The 18,876-nt window shown below is 22.6% G+C and overlaps 1 protein-coding gene across 1 annotated transcript in view; it reads left to right on the top strand.

Moving 5' to 3' along the window:
* LOC136981439 (kin of IRRE-like protein 3) overlaps nt 1–18,876 on the top strand; it is a 129,155-nt gene that overhangs the window by 91,165 nt on the left and 19,114 nt on the right. The window contains exons 2-4 of the mRNA XM_067277765.1: nt 13,203–13,541; nt 15,829–15,939; nt 16,978–17,181. Coding sequence (XP_067133866.1) covers nt 13,203–13,541; nt 15,829–15,939; nt 16,978–17,181 — 654 coding nt within the window. The remainder of the gene's footprint in view (nt 1–13,202; nt 13,542–15,828; nt 15,940–16,977; nt 17,182–18,876) is intronic.

Raw genomic sequence — 18,876 nt, 5'->3', positions numbered from 1 at the left:
TTTCGAAGTCTCTGTTGACTTTATCATTCTAACAGTTTCTCGGTCTTCCTCAGAATTTTCCTTTTGCCAACTTTATTTTCAATATTCTTTTAAAGTTCCTTTTCAAATAGTTGAGACTTGATTCTAGTTCCTTTAACTCCATTATTGTTTCTGAATCCTCTTTGTTGACTAGTTTATTCAATAGTAGAATATTTACATATTATTTAACGAATTTTACTTATTGCTTTACTTACGAATTTTGTATTAAGTAAAATAATTCAGAATTGCTACATTAAAACTGTCCCTAAATTATAACTTCAGAAATTATTCTTTATTTAGAATTTTGAAAGACATTATAAAACTCTTTAATAAGTAAAGGAAAAAGTCTAATTTACTGATACCAAGGTAATTATCTGTATCTGTAATATTATTATATATAATCCTATCAATGAACTCATTATTAAACTATTTTAATTTCATTAACTCTTAAAATTTAGCTAATCAGTATTAATAAAACAATATTTTCAAATTTCAAATAAGAAAATAAGTAAACAAATTTTATAGTTTAAATTAATTTTCATAATATCTGTTTGCTAAAATTTTGGATTATGTAAATATATCTAGTTTATGTAACAAAGTATAATAATGCGTCTTAAATTTTTTCTACAGTTAATTAAAATAGTTTTATATTAAATTTTTAAATGAGTATTTTTAAAATAATAATAGAAATTTTAATAAAAACCCATTTTTATAAATTGTAATAAATTTTTAAGATGTTTGATAAAAATAGGCCTATATAACGATCATTTTGAGGATAGTAAACGATGTAATTTTCCCTTTTCTTACTCTAACTTCATTTTTCTTTCTCTTCCCATTAACTTTTTGCTTATTCTCGAATCTTATTTTTTAAACAGGAAACATTTGTTGCGATCTTCTTTCTTTGTTAGTTTCTATATTAAAATCATTTATTTAAATAATAATAATTAATTATTTCATACAAATCATTTGAAAGAAAATTTTTAAAATTGCGTTAAATAAATTTATAATTTATTATAGAACGAATGAAGAAATTAAATAAAATAACTCCAAATCTGTGTATTAAACTTAAAGTGACATTTTTAAAATGATTTCTTTAACAATTTATTTCTTATTTTTTATGTAAAATGACTTTATTTTATGGTTAAAGAGTGCAAAATTTAGTATATAACTTCTCTTTTTTCAAATATGTTTGCATGAGTGTTATAGAACTATTCATAAGAAAAAAACGAAAATGAAATATTGAATACGAAATTAAATAAAATATGGAAATAATAAAAGATATAATTTTTAAACATTATTTACATCGATTTTATACGAAACGCCATTCTGATTGATATACATTTTATATAGTTTATGATAAAATTTTGCTAACAAAGCATAGCACTAGGATTATTCAAATCCTCCAATTGTTGCTGCTTCGCTTTCTTAAAAATTATACATATAATACTAGTCATGGCCGTATATTTTACAAATTGGAATATATTAACGTCACTGACTTTACTCTCGTTTTACTCTGAAGCGAAGCCTTTATTATATAAAAGATAATTAGGATTAAATGTATTAAATAAAGTTCTTTAAAAGTTTGGTTTACGGATTTTTGAGATCATTGTGTGTGTAATCAAGATGAATTTTATTGTTACTAGCAAATAATATTTATTCATTTTGTTAAACTTTTGTTTAAAAATATAAGAAAATTTCAAGAATTTAAAACAAATTTTTATATAAATTTATAAATATTTTATTAGAAAGAATTTCATTAAAGGCATACGTCTATCTCATCATTTAAATAGATAAATCCTGATAATTCGCTTAAATTCTCTTTTCTGTTTTATAATTTTATTGTAGTTCTGAATTAAAGTTAATTGAATTAGAAATGCAAATTAAACAATAAATATTTCTAATTTTAACAATTTATTTCTTATATACCATTTAATTAAGTAAATTATAAAGAATTTTGTAATCTATTTTGTTAACTATAACTGTAGATTCTGTTCATTACAAATACACGTATTAATTTTCCAATATTTAATTTATAAATATTATTTTAATTATAATTATTTGTCATGCATTAATTAAAAACACTTTAAGATTCTTTTTATAAAAATTATTGTTTGATTCTAGATAGAACTAATAGCATTTATTAATAAATTAAATAGAAAAACTTTTGTTTCTAAATTTGAAAAACATTTAAAAACATATATTAATTATAATTCTATTTTTTCTAAATAAATAAATTTACTCTAAATAAGGATTATTGAAAAACCTTATCATTAATGCTTTATATTTAGAATTTAAGGATTATATTGCTATAAAAATTAGAAGTTTTAATAAAAAGTATATGTAACTCTCGTACCGTGAACTCTAGTAATTCAATATCGTAATTATTTTTGTAAAATAAAGAGAACTTATTTTACAAAAGTAATGCTTTTTCCATCTAAAACAAATGACAAATAATCAAGAAGTGTGCGGATATTGTTTATTTTCTGTGAAAAATCAATGTACTACACTGTTCTCAAAAGTGTAATCGGAGCAAAACTATTTTCTATTGCCAATCCGATGAAAGTTCAGGAAATCTGTAATTCAGATATGATGCAATATTTTGAAAAAAATATATAAGAAAAAAATTTTAACAACTGAAATAACATCGCTTGTAAATTAGAAAAAAATTATGTTTTCGAGATTGCAAATGAAATTTTTTTATTGTGAAGTTAAGCATAAAAATTTATTTATATTTTTTAAAAACTAATTTGTTATTATTTATTAACTGAATGTTTTGTTAGTAGATAATAAACAAATAAGACGTTTCTTCATTCTATATAAACATCTAAAAAGCGAAATTTAAATAATTAAATTTTTTATTTTATTTTTTTTTACGTTAAAAAATAATTAGTGTGTATTTTCGGTATCCTAAACCCGCTAATAAATATTATACTATCAATTGCTTCTTTACTTTGATAAACAAATTAGCATACCTTAAATCTTAAACTTTGTAAAAGGTCAATGACCTACATTACATTTACCTAAATAAACAAACAAAAGTTATTTTTTCTCCTTAAGTCTACATCACATTCAACGCATATTGCCTAGTAATAAATTGAAATTCTCCTTATTTCACTTTAGAGAGTTTTCTCCCCTCAGAGGAAAAATAAACTGAATTAAATATGCAAATTTTTAATCACAGGCTTATGTGATTTATCGTTTAATAGTAAATATTATGTTTTACAAAAACAGAGAAATACAGTGTATAAAATAGACCTATTATTTTGTTTTCATTTTTAACTTATTAAATTTCTTCTTTTATAGAATTAAATTATGTGATTTTAAAATTTGAAGTATTTTAAATATTCATATTTGTTTTTAATGTTCTAATGCACCTAATTTTTAAATTTATTCCAAATCATAGTTACTTATTAATTTTTATATGATAAACAAAAAAATACCTTAGTTTGCATTATTTTCCAAGTGTAACAATAAACATAATATTTATTAATGAAATAATTATATAATAAATAATATTAAATAGACAACACTATTTTGTTTCTAAATATGCAAAATATAAAAACAAAATATTGTTTTTATTATTCTATTTTTTGTAAATTAATAAATTTATACTGGATTCAAGGTTTTAATTAATAAACCTGATAAAATATATACAAATTTATAGGTAATATGAAATAGTGCTTGCTTAAGGAAACCAAATTTGTATTTATTTATATTATAATATTTTTTATTGAACATAGACGATCTTCAACACATTAATCATAAATAGAATAAAGATCTTAAATAATTGAACATTTATATTTAAAATTACAAACATTTTAATAAAGAATACAATAAAGAAACGTGTAGAATTTGCTATACATCCTAAACACATACATATTGTTAATATTATTCTACGTAAGTTTATATTTGTAGTAGGGTCTACCTTTGTTTCTGTTCTATAATTTTAAATGTACACAAAAGATTATTTTAATTCTACATTCTATTTCTTTTGAATATGTTTAAAAATGGCCAAAGTTTAATCGAAATCCTTATAACTTGGATTAATGTAGATTTTATATCTTAAAGCAAATAGTATTTAATGTTATTTACTGATAATAATAAAAAGTTTTGTGTTCTTTTATTTATTTAGTTTCTAAAATAACAGCAAAAATAATAATACAAATTTTAAACGTTTAATACGTCCTTTATTAAATATTTTAAAAATTTATTTTTAACTTTTGAAAAATTAAAGCTTAAGTAATTGTTATTTTTTAATTTAATAATTAGAAAATAAAACTTTCGAATTTTAGTGCATCTGAACTCTTGTATCCAAAATCTTATACATTGTTTATTTAATCAATTAAATATGTTACAAGTCAAAACTTTCCTATTGAATATATTTAATAAATTGATTCCTATGAAATGTTTCAACTCACCAAATATTAATATTGTTATCTGGTCTTCACTCATTCAACGTAATCTCTCCTTTATAGATTTGTTTGATATAATTTAATAGTCATGAAACGCATTTTCTGTTGTCTTAAAATGGATTTTCAATTGCGAATTTATATATAATTGCGTTTTCTCTTTACCTACCTTCAAAAGAAACATTTTCAATAAATTTACTATATGACTTTCATTTTGAAAAGCAGAATTGAGGGGTATTAAATATAGAAAAATATTTTCCTTTTATTATTTTTAATAGTAATAATAATACGTTAAATAAAAATAATAAAGGAGGTAATTGAGATTTAAAAAACTTCAATTTGAAACTGTAATAATTTTAATAAATATATCACAGAATGTCATTTATAAATTTTTATTATTTAACTCTATTAGACATTTTTACTTTAAAACTGTATAAATTTTAAGTTCTTTGTAAGTACAGTATATTTAATTTATTTTTATAATAATCTATTTATTTCCCTAGCTTCTATTTTAAATAAATTTTAAAAGTAATTTCTTACTATACGGCAAAATAATATTTTTTCTCTCATATAATAGCATGCAAAAGTTAAATAATCTTAAAATTTAAACAACGCTTTAATAAACCTTAGGACCTATATTATCTTTTAAACTTTTCATACCTTACACTTCGTGATTAATTACATTGAATTTATAAATAAAACTATATTTTTTTTCTTCCTTTTTTACTGCTACGTTGTACTCAAATAAATTTTGTTTTAAATCAAGTTCATTCGACTATACTGGATTTTTATAGATCATTCAATCATTATAAATGATTGAATGATCTATAAAAATTCAGTATAACCCATGTTCATTATTCCTTTTGAAATCCTGAATAATCTATCTTCACGTTCACAACATTAGTATCCTGAAGGAAACAATTGATCAAATGAGAAATTTTTCTTATTTAAAACTTAATTATGATATAATATATATACATATAACTTTCTTAGGGTCATAATAAAGCGATAATTTTATAGAAATTCATAAATATAGTAAAAGTTTATTATCTATATAAAGCCAAAAATTTCTTGTTCTTTTTAAATAGCTAAATAAAATCTGGAAAATGTAATTGTAATTTTAAAAGGTATTTTTATATAATTATTTTACAAATACAGCATTTATAAGAAATAAGATTTACTCTAAATTTAAGAAAATTTTATTTTGTATCTTCTTAAAATTTTTAAGAAATTTGAAAAGTGAAAAATTACATGCAATTATTTTATATTTTTATCAAGATAAATTGTTAATTTTGAATTTAAAAGATATTTTCAAAATAATTAATCACTATTTTCTGAATCAGCTATTTAATTTCTTTCAATAACTATCCAATTTATTTTAAATTTAAGTAACACATTGTATATTAGTATTAACTGATTAAATACATAGAAATAAGTTATAAGCATTTATAATTATAAAAAAAATATTAAAAACTCGGAGGAAAGATAAAAATATTTTAATTTATTAATCTAACAAACTGTGTAGATTTTAGGTAAAAATTTGTTAGAAAAATTAAAATAATCAGAGAATAACGTTAAGCTATATCATTGATTTCATCAGTTGTTTAAGAGTTTTACAATTAATCCAATTAGACTTAACTCTCTGATTTGCTAATTAAAAAAACAAATCGCGCAATTACTTTTACCTTAAATGTGTTGTGATTAGTTTCATTCTAAAAATCACAGTTTAGTCCTGGTTCAGTGTCAACTATAACACGATTTGCAATTTTAAAAATTAATCGATAATGTACATAGTGAAATTTGGAACTACAAATTGGGATACAAAGTAATCCATTTTAATTAGTTACCATTCGTGAATACTCTTAATTAAGAGTTTGCATATATTCATTAAAAGTTATTATGAGAAACTGGATTACATTTTTATAATTTTTCTTTTTATATACATTTATTTAATACAGTTTTTTTCACATTGTGGAAAAAAAATGTGTTTGTATTAGCATGTTTCGATTCATAAATATAAAAAATTATTTCTTGTAACGAAAAATTATACAATGCGTACTATATTATTTAAATAATATAAAAGAGACAGCTAAGTAAGAATTAAATAGAGCTTTAAGATTTTGAAAAGTCTTGAGAAATACTTTATCTTATCTCATCTCAAGGTGGAATTAACAACAGCATTGCTCTTAACGATCTGGAGACAATCAGCAGAGAAGAGCTGTAAGAACTATTGAAGTAAATCAATGTTAGACAGTTGGAGGAGATTCAAGAAAAAGAGGAAAATATTTCTATGAAGTACGAAAATTAATCGTTAACTCAAATATTTCATGTGTCATTATATTTTCCTTGTCTAAATTTTAAATCTTCTTGAAGAAAATTTGTCTGCTGATCAAATTTTTATATTGTATTATACTTCTATATATAGATTTTATTGTGTACTAACATATGTATAACAGACAAGAGTTTTGAAACAAATGAATAAATTTCATTATTTTATACTAAAGATATTTTATTCAGCTATTATAATTTCCAATAAAACAATAAGTTATTTATTTAATTTTTTTCTTGCTTTTATTTTATCTGAAACTATAATTTTAATACTTTTTGTTTCGTCTACTAAAATTCAATTTTGTAAAAATCTATAAATTATTTTTATTTAAGAACATCTAAAATACATTTAACTTGAAAATATTATATATTAACACTAAGGTAACTTAATATGGGATGTTCCGTCTGTACTAAATTAAATAAAACTCACACAACAATAGTCGATGTTACAGTTTCGAAGAACTGTATCGTCTATCTTCTCTGCCTCAAGTCAAGTTAAATCTTCCAAGGATAAGATATTTTTCATAGTTGCTTGCCTCATGCTGTACTTGGAGCTCTTTGTATGTCGGTAGTCCCTATGTAGTGTTTTTACTTTATTTTTTATTTTCTCCCAGGATTTTGTTCACCACCTTTACTTTCTATTCTAAAGTTTCAATATGTATTGCTTATATATTTTTTATAAGTAAAATTCTTTATACAAGACACTAGAAAGACATGTTTTACATTTTAAATATTTATTTATTTTTATTTTAAGTTAATCTAGATGTTATTTTCATCATACTATGCTATAATTTATTAAGATTTTTCTCTTATACTAAACTAGAAACGAACATTTTATTATACATCTTCCTTCGCTGAAACATGCAAAGGTGCATTTTTAGTAATATATATACATATATACTATTGCGTCAACTCAGTTGACTTGCATATTTAAGATATTCTACTGTATATTTTATGTAAATATATTTTGTTTTCGAAATTGTTTATAAGGAAAAATGAAACAGAGACAAATCGACGTTATTCAGTATTCACAAGATACGTGTGTATGAAGTAAGGATTCAATTAAAAAAAGATGCTCTTAACTTCTTACATGTCACGTGTTAATGAGATTATATCCTTTATTCTTCGAAAACACAGTAAAACATATAGAATGAAACAATATATGTAATATTAAGTTAAAATTTGAAAGTAAAAATAAAAACAAATTTTCAAATGGAAAATGTTCTTTACAGTTTCTTCGCCCTATAGACTCATATATAAAAAATAAAAAAAACAGTTTATATTCGACTACATTCATTTTTGAAAATGAAAATAAATCTAAAACTTGTGTAAGTTACAAAAGTTTAAATGCAGAAAATGTTTTTATTTTGTTTTATTTAAAATGATTTAATTCTGTTATTCAACTGTTTCTCTTGTATGTAACGTTTTCAATCAATTTAAAATATATCTATAATGAATTTTAAATATTTATGTTTACAATTATGTAAACACATTGTTGTCGTGAAACTATAGAAACAAACAAATAATTCATGGTTTAAACGTTTTATAAATGTAATTTTTATTATTTTATGACCTTAATTTTTTAAATTTTATATTTTTAAATCGAATTTCGAATACTGTCTTAAATATATGAATAAATTAATTATGATAAAATTTTTAAAAAATACGTGTGTAAATTTATTTTAAAATTAAACAGTAAAATACTGAATAAAATTATAATTTTTAATATCAATAATCTAACATAAAATTATCTAAAAAAGTAAAAAGTCATATATTGTAATTTTTCTATGATTCAGCTGGCTGATATAGCCTATTCAAACTTTGTAATCATAAGAATATTTCAAAAATATTCCTAATACCGTAAGAGTGTTCTAGTCTTTTTAGATTTCTTTGGGCATAGTATTTTCACAAATGTACTTTTCAGCTATGAATTTCATCTACTTTGAAATGCACCTGTGAATTGAAGGCTGTTTTTGGCTCACCAAGACTTACAAAACTTACTTTCTTCATGCGTCACATTCAATCCTTCTATTTGTTATATTTCAAAAACGAAATAGAAAAATAAAGCTTTTTATTAGAAATAATCTTGATTTTTCTTTTCGATTTAAAAAATTTTCAATTTGTGTTCAAAAAACATTCGTTTCATTTGTTTCCTGTACGATCGATATTTCTCGTGATACAATAACATGTATATTTTCAATTGCTTTTATTAATATAAATACAGTCTCATATATAAAATAGAGGTGAATGTTCCTATATATAGTCTATATAAGAGAGGTTTTCAAATAAATATTGCATTATATGTATTAAACATCCTTTGAACTTTCGCATTATATAAGATTTAACCGTGAAGATTACTTTAATCTAGCTTAGTCCCTTAGAAAATTCGTATAATAAACATCAGTTTTTTTCAATAAATAATCTGATCAATACTATAAAGGATCAAATTATATAAAAATGTAATTTAATTAAAATTATAAAAAATAAAAAATATTAAAATTTCTATTTAAGAATATTTAAGTTGTTATTTTTAATTAAGATAAATAAAACTTTTAATAAAAATTAATAAATTAAAAATTGATAAAGATTATAAATAATTTCATTACTGATTAGTTTTGTTGTGATGAAAGTAAATAAAAATAGAAACGGGATTGAATAATTATTAAGTACCCCATTAAATAATAAAATAAATAAATTAAAGCAAAGTAATAGAATTGAGTTTGTATTACGTAATTAGCCTTCATTAATATTGGTTTAATGTGAATTTATTTTCAATCTGAACTACTAATCATTCTTTCCATTTACTATTATAGAAATTAATTAACAACCCATTAGATTTAGAAAGTGTAAATATATATTTAAAAAATATTTCTCTAATTTAATGAAATGCCAATCTTAAATTATTTTATAATTAATCCTTTGTAATTTTGCTAGTTTTTATCAGATTTTTTAATCTCGTGTTTTCAATTAATTTTTTCTATTTGTGAAAAAGAAAGAAGCAAAAAGAAAAAGTTATTGCCAATTAAATACTTTTTTATTACTATCTGAAAATCTGTTAATCTCCTGTATGAAATATTAAATATTCATCAAAATAAATTAATAAAGCATAGAAGTTGTTTCTTTCTACTTCTGTATTATTTTTTAGATGAAGAAATATTGCGAATAAGAACAAAAACTACAAGGTATGGTTTTTGTTGTAACCACAAAATTACTAACAGCTTTACTTTATGAGGTCTTCTAAGGCTTTCAAGGCTCTAACCAATCTGATAACTTTTCCCCTGGTTATACTTGGGTGTGCAGGTTTCTTTTAAGCTTTCTGCATTGTTGTGTATACCACTGCAAAATATCCACAATGGGATTGTTGGACGTTGCAATACTGTTCGTCTTATAAGTGACCAGAGTTTCGCGGTACAACTTGATAGTTATAACAGATAATAGCATCTTAGAAAAGCCATTTTTCGTTGTTTTGAAGTATACGGATTTCTAAGCACGATAAATTGAGCAAAGAAGTAGGCCAAGTGTCTGGAGAAAGAACACCACGCAGAAGACATGAAAGAGTCATTATTCCCATGAGTCTAAGAACAGATATTACCGTAAACTTGCAGACAGTAAACTAAGCGGTATACCAAAGTATCGAAATGTGATGTGAATTCTAGAAACAAAAGTTTTAAGAGTATTAGGTTTTACCATTAGTACAAATTATAAATCTTTTTGAATAATAAATTATTGATTGTATTTTAAGTTTAATCGGAGAAGTCTTAAATAATGCATTTTATTACTTGTCTTAAAGAAAATTTTATTTTTGAAAAATTATTTTACATAAAAAGTTATAAAAATATAAGCTTAAGTTTATTATTTCTGCGAATTAATTATTATATTTTATATATTTATAATAAATAAATAACTAAAGTGTGCTTCAAAAACACACAATTTTAATTAATTATTTTAAATACTTTTTAAAACTTTCATTAATTTGATGCAGTAATTTTTAAAATGTATTACAAAAAATAAATAAATAACCAATTATTCGCTAAAATACATTTCTATTTTATTTATTTTGAAAGGAAGATAATCATTTGATCGTGTAATAAAATATTTTTAAGTATTGAACATTTTTATTTACAAAATTTTATTATTTTATAATAAAATGCGAAACGTAAAATAACTAATTATACAATTAAATGACATAAAATGAAATGATTTAATGATACAAGTGGAGATTTATAAAACAAAGGACGAATGAAACTCAATATCGGACAGCATTCTCTAGATTGTATTATGAGACACATTCTTTTATGTTCATATATTACCGAGAAGAGATCTTGATTTATTGATAAAATAACAATATACGAACCTATAATATGAGAAATGCAATCAGTCAGAAATGTAATTTTCTTATAAGTACTACCTTACATAGACACAATTTGTTTTTTATTACTAATTTCGATATATAAATCTTAATCATAACTAAAAATGTGGATAAAGTAATAATTAAATTGCAATAAAATATGAGAAAGTTTTCCATATCTTGAAAAATTTTCCTTGCTTAAATAGACGATCTTTTTAAAGTGATATAATATATTTACAAGGCTATTTAAATTATTAAATCATTCTTATTTCAGCATAAATATTTAAGTTTCATATTCGGTAATAGTTTATAAAATACAAAAAGTTTTATATGAATAATTTTAATGTAAAAAAATTCAGTTTTGTATAATTAATACAATAAAATTAAATTAATTTATAAAAAAAATAATTTAATTTAAAAAAATAATAATTAAATTATGAAAACAAGTTACAACATTCTGTTTATTTTTTATTTTAAAAACTTTTTGATTATATTTTATAAAGTAAAATTAATGTCACATAAAATAGTTCAATTCAATAAACTAGCATCATTTTTTAATTCATATATTTTTTTTAATTTAAAAAATTTAAAATAAAAACTGAAAATGATGGTTTTATAGTATATATTTTTTAAAAATTTACCATTGCAGTTGAATAAATTATATTTATTAAATCATAAAACGATTTGTTGAAACATTTATTTTATAGAAAGGAACATTTATATTGATTAATGATAATTTTATTTTTCTAGTAAATAATAAATTCTTTTCCTTCATAATTCAAAAAGTTTTTACTAGAATTTTTTCCGCTTATCAAAAATTTAACAAAAATAATATTGTTTTAATTTTAAATAAATACCTGACAAATAAACTTTCATTACCTCTAGAAACGAAATGTTATTAAAAAATAGATATTAAAAATACATTTTAATTATATTTTTGCTTAATTATATATGTTTATTAAAAGTTATTTCAATCTTGCTAAGGATGTTCGTTTTTTATCAAAAAATAATTTCTAAAAAGTTTCACGGTAATATTAATTCTGAATTAATATCTTAAAGTTTGGAATCACTAGCACGAAAATATTTACGAAAAGAATAAATTTTATAATCTTTGTTTCATGTCTGATTAAAAAATAATACGTCTTATTAGATGAATAAAAGATCATATAAATTTTATTTATATTCTTGAACGAAAAATTGTATTATCAATCATTTAAAATTTTATTTTTTTTTTAATATTTAATAGTTAATTTTAATATTTACGATCGATGTTCAGTTAAATTCTATTGTCACGATAATATTTATCATTTATATAAATTTATTCTTTGCAGTAAATAATTATTTATATTCTTGAAAAAAATTTATTTAAATTTTAAAAATTGCTTAAAGAAATATAAAAATTTCGATATCTAAGTAAATTTATTGAAATATGTTAGAATTCTTACCGCAATTCTTTACAAAATTAACGATTTTTCATAAATCTAACACAAAATATTCTATAATTATATTCAGAGTGGAACTTATATTGTTAAGTAAAGACCATCTCTTACGCCGAACATAAAAAATAGCCATTAGTTAATACTAGAGAAATATTCTAAAGTCAACATCCGCACAACACCCTCATATTAACAAGTATAATGCTGAAATTTGCATTTGTTTAATATGAATATCATGTCGAGTAGTTATGTAGACTTAACATGTGAAATAATGCATTCAACTTGACTTAACCTTATTATTTTCTATTTTTGCCAGTAAACTTGAAGGTAACGAAAGAATATATAATTAGATTATGTATAAATGTAACTCACTTTAAAATACATTATCTTATAGCTTTATTTTGGTACGACACGTAGACCATTCCTTGGCAAATAAAATTAAGTAGAAAAGTGTATGAAATGTGAAACGAATTCAGAAAAAAAAAATCGGATTTTAAAATATCTTTTCAAAATACGATAACTTAAAATAAGTGAAGATAATATCGCAAATCTTACAGTCTGAAAAACGTTATTTGATTTTGGTAACGTGCTATAAGAAATTTTATAAGTTTAGTTTTTCATATGCATTCAGTATATTTTATAAAATAATATTTACTATTTCAGATGTGACTGTGTCAGTATTGGGTGTAGCTGGTAAAAGAGCAGCATTACCTTGCAACATTTCACCCCCAGCTCCGGATGATGATGTAGCTCTAGTATTATGGTATAAAGACGATGCCACCAATCCCCTGTACAGTTTGGATGCTCGAAGAGGAAATCTCGCCCAGGCACGGCACTCAGCTACTGGGGATATAGCTTCTCGAATCCATTTGATCACCACCCCCAGGCCAGCGGTGCTTCAGATTACTGATCTTAGTATTGTCGATGAAGGAGAATATCGTTGCAGAGTAGATTTTCGTAAAGCGAGATCTAGAAATTCTGTTATTATTTTAAATGTTATAGGTGGGTTTCATAATCAAATTTTATACTTTTAAACGATTAATTTCTTAATACGCTTAATACCGTTACTATTTATTTAATACCAGTGTTGTTAACTTCATATACTTGTAGTTTCTAAGCACCATTCAGCATTTTGCGTAATGTAAGGAAACTTTTAATTACAAGCAGGAAATTTACTTTACACATAGACAATCACACTCATTACATAAACAGCGATACTCGAATTAACTCAAGCAGCACAAATCTCTCGCGTGCAATTTTCTTGAAATTATCTGTATTTTGTAACCGTGTAGTTTTATTAAATTAATGGATGATCGACAGTTTTATATTATACAACAAATACGTAAAGTAAATATAATTAGTAAAACATTCATTTATTTTATGAAGTTGTAAAAGTATTGGATCTAAAAATGACTCTAGATTTGGTAAATTACATCATATTAATATTACTTAAGAAGATTAAAATTGTATCTCTAATTTAAAAATTAAAAATCTTTATAGATTTGTATGTATATTCATATGTTATAGCGTGTAGTCAGTAGTTATAGTTAAAGTTTAGACAACGAATAATTGTAAATCTATAAAAAAAAACTTTCCATTTAAAAAATTTTTTATTTGTAAGTTTTCATTAAGTATTGAATTTTTTAAAATAAATACACGTGTTAAAAATTATGAAGATACGATATTCTTAACTTAATATTAAACTAAAAATTTATGAACAGTATATAATTATACATATAAACAAACAATAAATTAAAATATATAATTAAAGGTTATACATATACTTTTAAAACAAAATTAATAACGATTAGTCAGCTACATATTTAAAAAATGCACCTATAAAAACTAAATGCGAAATATGATAATGTTGGACTGCAACTTAAAAAAAAATTGTGGACCCTATAAATTCCCACTGTTGTCATCTGTCAGTCTATTTGTTTTTCCTTAATCTTAAGAACTCAGATAGACGAATGTCGAGAGAGGATATGGAAAGCTTAGGAGCAGGAGGGAGGCCCCAATTACCTGTATATAGAAATTTCTGGTTTAAGGAAGTCACATTATTTCAATTCAAATTTTCTCCTAAAAGGAGTTAGATAGATGACCGGCACGACTCTTTTGCTAACAGGAAAAGTATACTGTGCAGAAGCAAGACCACTAATTTCAAGAGGATAACATATATTTTATATGAAATAAATTAAAAATTGCAGCCCGGTATTGTGACAATATAACAATAAACTAATTGCTCGTTTATTTTTGAATTACTTTCGTAAGAATAAAATATAATAATATTGTAATTTTACATATAATTTACATTTATTTTTAAATTTTTAAACTAATTTATATTAAAAATATTTGTTAAATCTTAAAAATTATTTAATATATTTAGCAAATAATATAATATTAATATTACACGTTATTATAATATACAGTACCCTGTGTAATAAAATGATCTTTCCCTATATAATTTATAATTTATTATTTTAATAAATTATTTATTTAGAAATATTAATTTAGACCTAAAAGCATGACATTAGCAACAATATGTTACATGAATATCATTACTAATCCTCAAATGTTACTGTTAAATTCTTGTATTAAAAAATATTTCTAGTTTACTTTTATTCTTAAAATATGGTTAGTATTTGCAAAAACAAAATTAATTCAGAATAAGCATCACTTATTTTGAATTATTTATTAGTAATTTATAAACATAATTTATTTTTCTCGTCGTACTCTTTATTAGGCAAATTTTATTTTTAAAATAAAAATACTTCCGAGATAATCATTAATTTGATTGTACAAAAATGCACGCAATTCAGTTAACATGATAAACAATATTAAATTTTTTTAAAATATAAATTTATTGAAACATGAAAATAATATTACATCAACGGACTTTCATTAAAATATTCTGTAATTAATTTTAACAATATATACGTTTAAGATTATTTCAATAATTTAATAAATTGATGCAGTTCCTGTGCCCATATACTCTACTGTATATATATATATATATAGGCGTATTAATTAAATTAATTTATTAACTTGAAATATTAAATTTTTGGGGGATATTATATGCTTCATGAAGTGATCCCATATTAGAATTAATTATATACATATTTTATTTGCAGTTTTATGATGAACAGTGACGATAAAATCTTTGTATTAAAGATATTAAATGACTTAAATACATTTATAAATTAACGATCTTATATTAAGTTGTATAGAAGTAACATGTTATAGGTTATTATTAATATAGTCTTCGACATAAAGTTATTTATTGTTACAGTTTTACCAAAAAAACCAATAATAAAAGACAGCAAAGGGGAATTGCTAGAAAACCAAATAGGGCCTTATAAGGAGCGTGACTCGTTGTTGTTGATATGTGAAGTAGAAGGAGGTATGTTCTGTAATATATCTTGAAATTATTTCGTAAAATTTAAGTTAATTTGAGTAAAATTTATGAGGCAATTACTTAGCATAATATTTGTCTTAAAATCAAGAAGAATTTTAAAAAAATGAATTCGTTATTATTCTGCCTTGTATAATAATTATGAACTAATAAAAAATATATTTGATTAATAATTATTATACTGTCAAACTTGATATTAAATTTGTTTAATATAATTTTTCATTAAACATATTCAAAGTAATCAATCATCTTTAAATGACATCTTGTTTGAATTAAATATACAATGCGAACAAAATTAACAATACGTATCTAATAAAAATTTTAAAATTGATATTAAAAATTTAAATTATTCAATCGTTTTTGAAAGTGCATATTTTTTAAAATTTTACTCATAAAATTTCTTATTTTTATTTACAAAAATTTAATAAAAAACACTAAATAATATAATCACTCATGAATTTTTTCTCACTACAAAACATTTAAAAATTCTTTAAAATGGATTTTGACATTACATAATGTAATATTTCTCATTAGATTGATTTTAATAATTGTATTTAATTAGTTTTGCCACTTTTCTTCAATATAAATTTGAAATTTATGATAAAATAAATTCTTTAGTCAATAGATATTTTAAAAAATGCTACCGACGTTAGTTGTGGTATTTTAACCTGATCTTCTCTATGGGATTTTTGCAGTTCTTCTATCATCAAAATGATACGAAAAAGAAATAAATTTTATAGCACTCTTTAGAAATTTAATGAACCAGCATCATAACGACCACACTAGTGCTATAGTTCAGTTAAAAAATACGGTTAATGTGAGAAAATGGATGAACCGTGAACATAAATCCTTTCTTAGTGGGTTCCATTACCTAAAAGTGTTTTGTGATAATAAAAAAATTATAATTGTAATTCATGAGATATTAAGTAGGGGGTCAATAAAGAGAATTTTTAAAAATTACATTTAACAATAAATTTTAATTCTGTGATGTAGTAATTATATGGATTAATATACTCATTAAAACAGGTAAACCCCAACCGATTGTAACATGGTGGAGAGAAAATGTATTAACTGATGACACTTACGAAGCTACTTCTAATACTGTGGTGCGAAATGAGCTGGAAATACATGCTCTTGAACGAAAAGATTTGATGACTACATTTACATGTCAGGCTACTAACAGTAATCTTTCCACCCCTGTAAATAGCACTGTCACTATTGACATGCACTGTAAGTAGATGTTTTGTGTTCTTATTTTCTCTGTTCTTATAAACTATATTTTTTACATTATTTTGTTGTCTTCTAAGTATAAAGACTATTTAAATGTTCTTTATGATAATATTAACGTTTACTTAGTTTCTGTAACTTTTTAGCAAATTTATCAGATTGACAGCAACTATGAACTTGCCATACGTTCACTCTTATACCGAGCACATGATCGATTAGTTCACTGTCAGTGAAAGAAATTTTATGACCTAATTTCACCATCTAACTCTATTGGATTACTAAAATTAACGACATGACAGTGATAATACAGCATAGTTATGGGTTACCTATCCTATTTATAAATTCTGATGCAAATAATGTAAATATGATTTTCAAATTTCAAGATTGCTTTGATGTTCGATTATCGTTCGATTAATAAAAATATTTTACTTAATTTAGACCAAAAAAACCATAATTTAACTTCGATACTTCAAATCTGATTTTTTATCCACAGTATTTCAAGCTGTATTTTGAAATTATTATCATCAATACTAATAATAGTAATCTATTGATTCTTTGAATGTAAGTCCGTTGCTTGAGGATATGTAGAAATGTCTAATTTAAAAATTAAACAATAATTTAGTATCAATGTAAACTAATCGTTATCTTCACGTATCGATAATAAACTTCTATTTATTTATTTTTAAGCATTTATGTCTAAACTTGTATTCTCTTATATAATTTATAGGCTAAACAATTAAACTGCAATTTGAAAAAAATTGTACACATATAAATTCCCACTGTCATCCGCCTGTCTGTCCGTTCATCTGTCTTTCCATAATCTCGAGAATGGAGTTAGATAGATGAAAGCCAAGACCAAATATGGAAAGATCAGGGGCAGGAGGGAGACCTCAATTATTTATATATGAACTTCCGGTGCAAACAGGAACTCATATATAATTAATTACGTTATTTCAATTCAATAATTTTCCACTGAAAGGGGTTAGATAGATGACCAGCATGACTCCGTTGATTGCAGGGAAAGTATGATGTACAGGGACAAACACTACTAATTTGAGGCGAAAAGCATAGGCCTATATTTTATATTTAAAAAAATTATTAAAAATATGATTTGAAAACTTGCATCGTCACGATGCACACTCTCACAATCACAGATCTCACAATAAATAATTGTTTTTTAAATGTTTTAAATAGTTTTTAATGCTTAAAATTATAACATATTTCACAAAAAAAAAATATTTTTTTCACAGTAAAACTATTTTAAAATTTTAGGTAATCAGAAACAATTATATTCTATAAAATACAAATTAAAATCAACCTTTAATTATTCTGTACTAATAAATTTCTTACTTATTAATAAGTTAATATCAAACTTATTCAAACGATTAAAATTTATACTTATTTCTAAGAATAAATATTAATGTTTCTAAGATTTTAAATTATATTCTATCCAAATATCTTTATGTCAACTTTAACAAACTAATAGCAAAATATGCAAAATGATTATTGTCTTTTATGTTTAATTGTAGAATGCGTTGCACATTCCAAAACTTCATAACACTCTGGAATTAACTATAACTACCAACTCTTAGCAAAATTGACTAGTAATAGCATCATTTAGGTTGGAGGTCACATTAATTCCTTAAAATTATTTTATATTATTTTGTAATAATATTTAAATTAAAGAATATTGTTAAC

This window comes from Centruroides vittatus, unplaced genomic scaffold (genome assembly GCF_030686945.1).
Source record: "Centruroides vittatus isolate TY-2023 unplaced genomic scaffold, ASM3068694v2 contig_754, whole genome shotgun sequence".
NCBI lineage: Eukaryota > Metazoa > Arthropoda > Arachnida > Scorpiones > Buthidae > Centruroides > Centruroides vittatus.
The sequence above is the reverse complement of the archived record's forward strand: the minus strand, read 5'-3'. Positions and strand labels throughout refer to the sequence as shown.